General features: G+C 37.3%; 1 protein-coding gene across 25 annotated transcripts in view; it reads right to left on the reverse strand.

The window, feature by feature from the left end:
* Positions 1-9,434, reverse strand: part of CaMKII (Calcium/calmodulin-dependent protein kinase II) — a 116,744-nt gene extending 107,310 nt beyond the window's left edge. For 9 of the 25 annotated variants that reach the window (XM_089081837.1, XM_089081836.1, XM_011648528.3 and 6 more), the window contains exon 1: positions 8,810-9,431. In XM_089081837.1, the coding sequence (XP_088937963.1) occupies positions 8,810-8,874 (65 nt within the window). In that variant the 5' untranslated portion in view covers positions 8,875-9,431. Of the gene's footprint in view, positions 1-8,809 lie in introns of all 25 variants that reach the window. The other 16 variants (XM_011648516.3, XM_011648515.3, XM_011648514.3 and 13 more) reach the window with 5 other exon arrangements.
* Between the last annotated feature and the right edge of the window lie 863 nt (positions 9,435-10,297).

Below are 10,297 nucleotides of genomic sequence, written 5' to 3' on the forward strand. Positions count from 1 at the left end.
CGTCATGTTGGTACGGTGGGCTTGCCAACTGTCTAATTTCTATCGTTCAATGATGGAAAGGATGGAAGATGCGAAAAGAGCTGTGTTGCAGGTACATTGCAATTCGCCGCGGTCGATAGTTCGTTTAATAGTCATGAATCAAAGTACACGGCGCGTAAGTGCGCATTCCGGCGCATAATAATTGCCGAGGCATTACTCGGCATCGTTAATTAATCGTTGGCCGTAGCTGCGATAGTCAACGATGTTCAGTCAACGGCCGCGAAATCTCGTTAAATGCACGACCAACACCGAATATCGAGATCTCCGACACTCCCCTCCTTCCTCTCCCTCTCTCTCTCTCTCTCTCCTCTCTCTCTCTCTCTCTCTCTCTCTCTCTCTCTCTCTCTCTCTCTCTGTCGTGTTGTTCCGTTCTGCCTCACTTCCTCTCCTAGCGATATACGCACGTTTGGTTCACTTGAATCGAGTTTCCGGCCGGTATTACGACTCTCTCACCCGCAAGATCGATCTTGTAGCGTTATCGCAACGATCATATAAGATATGACGTCGCGGAAATCTAACGAAAAAGATCTTTAAAATCCTCCAAATAAATCAAAATATGCAGTATCTGGCCGTCACTAATTTTTGTGAAAAAATTCTGTTCTTTCGCTTTATTCTAGAAAATTATAATTAATCTTTATTTAGTGAAAATTGCAGGAAATGAAATTTCGGTTTTTTGAAAATTATACAAAACCGTTATTTAATTGCAAAATTTTTAATTTTATACGTTTTCCGCAATTCGAATTTCAAATTTTCTTAAAGAATATTTAATGACAAATATTTATAATTTGAACGGAGATTATAGACAAGTACACCAAATGCGAAAAAAATTAGAAATGCAGTCTACGTTATACGATATATAAGATATCAGGCAGCAACGATACCTTTGGTGATTGATTTAATCTCAATATAATCTCGAGGTAACTATATCCGCACTATTGATTTACAACAACCGGTTCATTGTAAAAAACGCCCACCCAATTTCGAGCAAATTGAGTAAACCAAAATTATTTTTTAACCATTAAGCAAAATGGCAACTGGCGACAGTCCCCATTCGCATCTATGCACGGAGAAGATCGCAATGTGCGAGAGCCTACAAGAATTTCTTATATCAATGCAAATAGTCTCACGGTCGTAAGAGCTACGCCGACAAAATAAATAAATAAATGGCAAAACACGCAAAAAGACACTGAAGCAAATAACTTCTCGTTTCGCCGCGCTGTCTAACACATGTTCTTCTATTTGTTCTCGCCGTCGTTGCTGCCGCAGTCGTCATAGTCGCACACAAGGTCGACCGAATCGTCCGGATAAATCGATATGAGCTACAAACCACCGTAGGGGGTGAGTTTATTACTCCTTTATTACCACTTTGATGCCACCGTCGCTGTGTCGCATCAAAGATAGGACAATTGTCTACGATTCGCTTTCTTCGCGTTTTATTTCGCGAAAAAAATACATTCGAGTAGATCGGCTTTCTCTATTTCCCAATCAATTTGACGCAAAAGCTTTTTCCCTATTTCTTCACTTTCTTCCTTCCCAACGTCATATATCGGAATCTCAAAGTCAAAAATATATTTTAAATTTCTTGGGATGATCTCGCGTGCTTGAATTCGTATCAATATTAAGAAAGCTTCAAAATTTTACCCATGGGAAATAAACGTCATCTTTTTCCCCTCTTTGATGTTTTATTTAATATTTATATAGAATTATATTTATACGAAATATATAAAATTTAATACATATCTAAAGTTTCAAAGTTCGAATGTTCTTCGTCAAGCGCTCGCTCCATTTCACGGTCGATCAAAAATTTATGATAAATCGATCCAATCGTTTATATATTTTATATTTTTGGAGATAACCCCAGATTTCCCGAGAGGACAAATCATAAGATTAATGAGACTCGTTACAGATGCGGTTTGGTGTTTACGATTTTTACAGATGACAGTTTTATTCTCGGCATGATTTCAAGCTTTTCCGCCTTATGCTTACTCTCGCGACTTCTAGAGCAAAAATATAATATACTACAAACGTAAAATAAATACGAGAAAATATTTGTTGACACAAAATTTTGCATGCGAGCGAAAAAGAATATTTTCTAAGAAACTTGAATAAAAAGATCGGAAGAGAGAAGACTCGAAGAAAAGGCAAAGGGGAAAAGTCGCGCCATGTTCCGCACGTACTCGTCTAATATAATTACAATATAATTATTTCTTGAAAAATAGATAAATCTAACTATATATACGCATGATAAAAAAATTCTTTAATCATAATACAGATAATCGGTATTTTTCCATCTCTGAACTTACACGTTTATTAACATCAACTTTATTCGCGCGCACACACGCACACACACACACACACACACGCACGCACGCACGCACGCACGCACGCACGCACGCACGCACGCACGCACGCACGCACGCACGCACGCACGCACGCACGCACGCACGCACACACACACACACACACACACACACACACACACACTAAAATACCCAGTTCATCATTCTTTGATATTAGCAATCCATATTATTATTATATCGTATGTATTTACATTTTATTACCTATACTATCAAACCTAGATTATCAAACCAAATTTCGAATTATCAACCAATTTTAACAAAATATACCGATTGTCAAAGATTGAAAGATTGAAACATGCAGATTGGAACACTAGGATAAATAAAAAAGGATAAATAAAAAAGGGTAAATAAAAGCGAAGAATTGGCGGCAAAAATTAATAATAATCCATACTATTGCGTGTGATCTAGTCGCGGTGATTCTCGAAGGCAGGCAAGAGTAAATCGTCGCCGGCGCCGCGAAAGTCGGCGCTACTTCGCGCGAGAATTGGCATTTTCCTCCATGATTTTCGATAGAGCCAATATTTACTCACGGTCTTAATGTCAGTGCCGGTCGTTGCCAAAATCAACATTCGGATCGGTTTGGCCGTAAGCGACTTCTCGCGCCTTGCGTCGAGGATTCGAGGATCAGAAAACGTAGACACGGATACGCCTATCTTTATATCAATCTACGCCGACGAGGCTGTGTACGCGCAGATAACGTAAATTATACATTCGTAATTAGCGCGGTGCATGTGAACACTGCCTAAGGATATTTCGCTCCGAAGCAATGAGATGCACGGCGCCTTCTCCATTCGCGAGATTAACTCCAGCTTCGAGCAGCCATAGGATTCGATGGAAATTACTTCTACGCGCTATTATTTACAATCTTAGAATAGAGACACGTGTGAAACACATGAAATACGACGATGTATCTATTAAATCTAATCTCACGTAATTTACAATTTCGATTATGATTTTCAAATCATTTAAACGTACTGCACCGCACGTGCATTACATATTTTCCGATTTTAGAAAAAACCATCTACTTGAATAGCGATATCTATATCAGCATTTTTTTTTCATCTTGCTTTTTTCATCGATTCTTTTGCGTTTTTTTTGAACCGCATGAAATGCACAGAATTAGGATTAACTTCATTTTTTAATTTTTCAAAATGTTTATATTTCATATGCAAAAATATAAGAATTATTCGACATAATAAAAAAATCTAAATCGTGAAATATAATATATCTATTTATATTAAAAAAATAAATCGATATTTCAGCATTTGGAAAAAAAAAACCGCTTCGAGAATTAAAACTGCCGATCGATTATCAGCATGCTCGTCTCGTGCAGCGAAATCAATAATCAATAAGAAAGGATCAGTCGCCATCCTCGCCGTAGCGTCATTTTCCCGGTGAGATGCTGTGGACTTTGCGCGCGCCGTTTGTGAATTATTCAACGAATGCAGGAGGCGAGGGAAATGTTTTGATTATGCTGTGCCACGAACTCACGCACACGTAGTACACATATCTAATACCTACACGATGCGAGCTCCATCCATCTCCATAGTGTGGATATCGCCACACACTTACGCAAGCCCAAGCCCAAGAAGCAAGACCAAGGAAGCAAATGAACAAACACAAATGAACAATTTAGTTCAATGCGTGCAAAAGACATTCGAGCGAAATGCAATCGAGCGATGGCTAGCGATGCCATTTGTACTCGTCGAAGCAAGTTTGCGTTTGTTTGCACACGTTTGCTTAATCTGGATTCAACTTAACGCACGTGTAATATACCTATATACATACATATAGACAGGTTCGCCATAGATTCGCAAATCTAAACTCAGCAAGTTTAAGAAAATGTTTACTATAATAATTATATTAAAAATAAAGATTAAAGTAAACATAATTACAAAAGTACGATAAAAGTTCGAGAATTTTTGAATTTTTCTGAAAATGTCAATGTATAAAAGTACAATAATAAAAGTAAAAAATAATTATAATATATTTACATACGAATAATTATGATTTAATGAAATTACAAGAGATGTAAATGGATATTGTAAATATAATTACTACGACCTTTTTTTTTCTCTACGATTTTAGACTTAATTTAGTTCTCAAAAATGAATAAAATGGCCTATGTATGAACACATTACGTACGCACGTGAACGTACATGAACGCATCGCGAATATACCCTTTCACGTCCTCGCGCGTTCCGCGGCGAATATTCTGAAACGATCGGCGCTGATTGCGAATCCACATGGTACTTGGATTGAAATTGAGTGATGTACCGGTGAGTGCACGCGGAAATGTGACACGATGATTGCCATGCGGGAAATGCAAAGAACAATGTTACGAACAATGACATCGAAAAATACGATGAAAAATCGCTTTCTATCTGAAAAAAAAAAAAAAAATGTTGATTATATTCGTAAAGTTTTGTAAATTCTCAAAACATCACCAAATATTCAAAAATCAAACTCCGATTTATATTATTTCATACTATTATTTTTATATTATTTTATATTATTTAAAGTAATAGAAATAGATATAGTGATAGAAATTGTCTCTCTCTTATACGTGTTTTGAAAGATATTCGTAATACATGGTACAGTACATACCTTTTCACGATAATACAATAAAATAATAATCCTGATAATAATCCTGATAGTGTGATGAATTATGAAATCATCAAAATTCTTTTCCTTACATTCTTTTTTATTTTAATAACTAACTGACTATTCCTTCTCTATCTGTAAGATCTTTAATGCCACAATTTTTATCACTGCTGCAATTCAGCCAGTTGACATTTGAAATACCACTACTTCCAAGTTTAGCACGTGAGTTATAATATATACAAAGTAGCACCGTCACATAAAGTAGAATATGCGTTCTAAATAAGATGAGGAATAACTTATCAGTCTATATCTTGACACTTTGCGCGATTTCAAGCTTGTATTCTCTCAATTATACTCAAACTGTACAATTTCTCTACTACAAAAGTTTGAAGATAGACTAGGGAATTATGATATATATTGCTAATCGTAGAGAGAGAGAGAGAGAGAGAGAGAGAGAGAGAGAGAGAGAACCACATTCTACTCTTGTCACGATATATAATACCCACAGTCAAAGGATTAAAGCGTTATCTCTTTATTTCTTTCGCAGAATGAAATTATGTTGCATCGGCCTAGTCGGCCTAAATCCTTATAATTGTATTTTATTATTATTATGTATATACAATAACTATTTAAAACTATTACAATAAATTCTTATCCGTTTTATCTCAGTTATTTAAAATAAGAAAGATTAGTGTCTACAATATTTGTAGAGTACGATGAATTATAGAAAGAATATATAAAAATGTGCAGATTAAATTATCTACAATCTAGAAAATATCTATAAAAGTGATGTATCTATTTTGAATAACAGAATATTGTTGTCATTAAATAACTATTATGCTAATATACAAATAGTACGTATGTAGAAAATAATTGTAATATAATTTTCCGTTATAATTTTCCTATTACAGGTGCCAGAGAATATTTGATAAGTCTAACATAGCCTGCATACAACACGATTACTGACAGTGGACGGGGAGAAGAGAAGAATAAACTACACTATTGGAGAGCAGGTGGTCCAATGTAATGTGTGCTCTAGTCTCCATGTATTTATCGAGGGGGGTGCAAACTTTACCAAAAAGTCGTGGGGTGTGGTCAAATATTGTATCCGAATCCTTGAATATTTCAGATACAATTATATATTAACATTGATACACATGATATATATATATATATATATAAAACTAAACAACTAATGCTCGCGAAATCAATAGTGAAAAAGGAAGAAAAAAATGAAGCAATGAAGAATGAAGGACATATCTATATATAATGTGCATTTGTTTAAAGGATGTTTTATGTGATAAAAAATAGAATATATAATTTGAAGTCGGAATATATCCACCTTGTAATGTTTTAAATTTGTAACGTTGAATATTACGAATAACTTTATATTTTAAATAAATTTCACAAATGATGAGCATTTATATTATAAAACCTAGCTCTCGCATATTAGAGTATATGCTTTACACTTTTATACATCACACCTGAAAGTAACGTATGCCATTACATTATGATTACTTTACTTAAAACAAAAGTAAAGTGTTGTAAATGAAATTTATACGTAAATTGGAATATTTCGAAAAAAATATTTTTTCTATCTTAATAAATATGCACGAAATGTGTACATAGTTTATAATAGCTTGAAAATATCGATCATGTATATTAAGATAAAAATACATAGAAATGTTTGAAAGATTAGAGAGATGTAATATTTTTTAATAAATATTTTTTCGTTTTTAAAGATACTAATAAAAATATCGAAATGTTTAAATTTCGTACGTTTCGTTTTAAACATTTGTTGGAAACGTTTTTGCACTATTTTAATTTAGGCCCTCTCTCCTCAACCCTCTCTCAACTACTATCGCTCATACTATTATTACTACTACTACTACTACTACTACTACTACTACTACTACTACTACTACTACTACTACTACTACTACTACTACTATTACTACTACTGTTGTCACATAGCAGAATGTATGTAATAAAAATAGTTCTTATTTTATGAAAAAGATATTGAGGTTGAAAAAGGGCTAATAGAATAAAGTCGGGCTAGGATAGCTTATCGTTCTCTTGCAAAAAAAGCACGAGCTACAAAGTATCATGCTCTGATAAAAAAGTATACGAGAGTAAGTATACATCGGCATACGTTGCTCCAACTGCGACTTGGGAAATATCAAGGATATTGCTCATGTTTCTTTTTGGCAGCAAGCATCAATCAGGGACAAACTACAGAGAAGTAGTTGAGACGTATTTGAATACAACAAAATATTTATAGATGTAAGATTTTTTTAACATTTCATTACTTTTACCAGACCTTTTTGTCCCTCTTCCCCCTCACTCTCTGCATGAAGCGTATAAAGAACGTAAAGAGTACCGCGGCAATCCATAAAAAGTTATGGATAAAAGAGTTTTCGGGTATATCAGATTTACAAATAAAACGATAAAAGATACGAATAAATCCAATTTATCGCAAAATGTATTATTGAAAATAACGTCTAGAAAGAATATTTTTAAAAAATTTAAAAAAAAGATGTGTGTGTGTGTGTGTGTGTGTGTGTGTGTGTGTGTGTGTGTGTGTAATTTTTTTATAAAATTATCATACTCTTGCTATTAATTGTAATATAACATATAACTAATATCCATTTCTAAGAAAAATTATAATTTGCAAGAAACATATAATTTTTCTATCAGCGGTCTGACCCCGAACAAGTGCAGTAATATCTCACCAAGAAAAGTTCTAGTGATTTTTAGGGATAACAGCATGCAAGACTGCAACCACCTGCCGTCACTTGTGCCACGATCGAGGGTAAAAGAGCGATGAGGGATGGCGATGAGGGATGGCGAAAAAGAGGAGAAGAAAATGGAAAGCGCGAATGTTGAGAGAGAAAAGAGAAAGAGAGGAACGGATGGAAAATGGCGAGAGAGTGGAGAGATAGGAGACGGAGAGATAGAGGAGGGGAAGGAGGGGGAAGAAGGTGGAGAACGGAAGAGAACATAAGAGAATAGAGTAACGAAGATAAAAAATAGTGCGATGTGATATCGATTCGGTAACGGATCCTCGCACGTATACACGATGCTTAATGCCGTCGCTCCTCGCACGAGATGGCAGTGGAGAGAAACAGGCGCCCTGACGTTTTATATATAGAGGCTGAGCCACACGAGCTGAGACAACCCGTGGCGCTTAAATATAGACTAAATGCAACGGGGTGTCTCCCGCGTACGCGAGACAGAGAAAGAGAGAAAAGAAAGATACACACGCGCGCGCGTATATTCGCGCGACTAGGGCGAGACGAGAGCGCGCACATGGAGCAGACAAGAGGCGAGAAAAGACGATAAATGCAAATAAAGAGAGGGGGAAAAAAGGCGGAAAAAAAGACCCTGCATACGCACGGAACAATTATGGCCGACCGCGCAGCGTCGTCTGCTACGGATTCGTAATTCGCGAGACATAATCTCCGCTCGTTCGCGTGTGCGGAAACATAACAACACACGTTGTCACTCAACGAGGAAGGAGCTGCTCCGGCCACTGCAGAGCTCACTCTCTCTCTCTCTCTCTTTCTCTCTCTCTCTCTCTCTCTCTCTCTCTCTCTGTCCCTCCCTTTCCATCTATGTCAATTTGTCACGAATATTATCAATAGGAAAAAAAACTTTACGATAGGGCAGAAAAAATGTTTGCGCTAAAATGAGGACAAAGTGAAAATACGAATGTTTGTGACACACACAGAGTTAATCATTGTATCTCGCAAGTTAGCTTGTCGCTCGTATGACGCGAATGAAATGTAAATTGTGTGGTTACTCACTTGCCGAGTTCCTCCTTCAAGTCGTAGTTATCACTGAACCGCGTGCAAGCCGTTGGCAAAGACATACCGAGGCTGCTCACGATTTAACCGCACTACCGAACTCGGAAACGCGAGCGCGAAAGAAGCACTGCCGGCCGCCACTATACTGCACACACGCGCTAGGGGAAACTTCGCAGGTCAAATTCGATCAATAGAGGGGAACCGCCGCGGCGCTGCTCGAACACCGGGACGACGACGATGACGACGACGACGACGACGACGACGACGACAACGGCGGCGGCGGTGGCGGCGGTGGCGGCGGCGGCGGCGAACAGCGGCGGACGGCGACGACGGCGACGACGGCGACACAAGGCGCGATGGAGGGGTGATGCTAGCGAGACAGGTCAGACCGGATGGAGGGAGACGGGGAAGCACCGAGAGACGGCGGGAGCAGCGGGAGCTTCGACGACGATAACAACGCTAGGATGATCGCGCGTGTAACGGAGTACGCGGAAAAAAATCTCGCGATCCCTGCGATCTATACTACCTATCGTCAATCGGTCGCTACTCTCAGCTCTACTTTGCCTCTGCGCAAAATTATTCTATCGCGACGTACCCACACCATTCGCCGGCAGATCGTCGACTGACTCGCGTAGTCGCTGGTAATCGCCTAGTAGTGAATGCCGGGACGATGGCGGGCAGGTGAAGGCAGGTGGAAGTGGGCAGCCAATAATGGCGGACTGTCTCTTGATTACGCGCGGCACAATTCGTGAGGAGCGCAATCAAGCGCGGATCAGCGCGCGAATGCGCGACCGATCCGACTAATACTATCGATGTCGGAGAGATTGGAAAAAAAACTTGACTCGAAATTAAAAATCGACAGTAACAATCACGTTATATCGCGCTTTAATCGTGATATGTCAATATTGCTTTTTCGATTTTATGTTACTGCTTTTATGTTACATTTCCGACACAATTTATCACAGGAATTTAATGTCATTTTGCTCACTCGCGAAAGAAGAGAAATATTTACACGATATCTGATTATATTTAAACATTTTCCTCCTAAACATTTCTTTTTACAATATTCGATAACGAACTCGTTACAATTACTTCATCAATTATTATTTTCATTATTCGATATTTATGTTATTGTACATAATTTACATATATATATATATATATATATATATTATAACATTTGTTCGAAATATATATGTATAAAGTAGATTCAAAAGGTACGCATCTATATGTGTATATAAACACATTCGTATTATTTGCAAATTTTTCACGCGCCTCGAAAATTGTTGTCACGTTTATAATTTGAAATCATTTCTGTGAGATATTATTAGTAAGTATTTCCATTTATTCAAAAATCAACTACTCATCTATTTTTACGATATTGCGTATGACATTTTTAGAATTTACGTGCTGTCAGAGAAATCTCTCATTGTTTCTTATTATCACCCGTTCAAATGCATCTTTTCCCGCGAGTGATTTTAGGTTTAT

Source organism: Pogonomyrmex barbatus, unplaced genomic scaffold (assembly GCF_055798465.1).
Source record: "Pogonomyrmex barbatus isolate J1 unplaced genomic scaffold, ASM5579846v1 scaffold5, whole genome shotgun sequence".
Lineage (NCBI taxonomy): Eukaryota > Metazoa > Arthropoda > Insecta > Hymenoptera > Formicidae > Pogonomyrmex > Pogonomyrmex barbatus.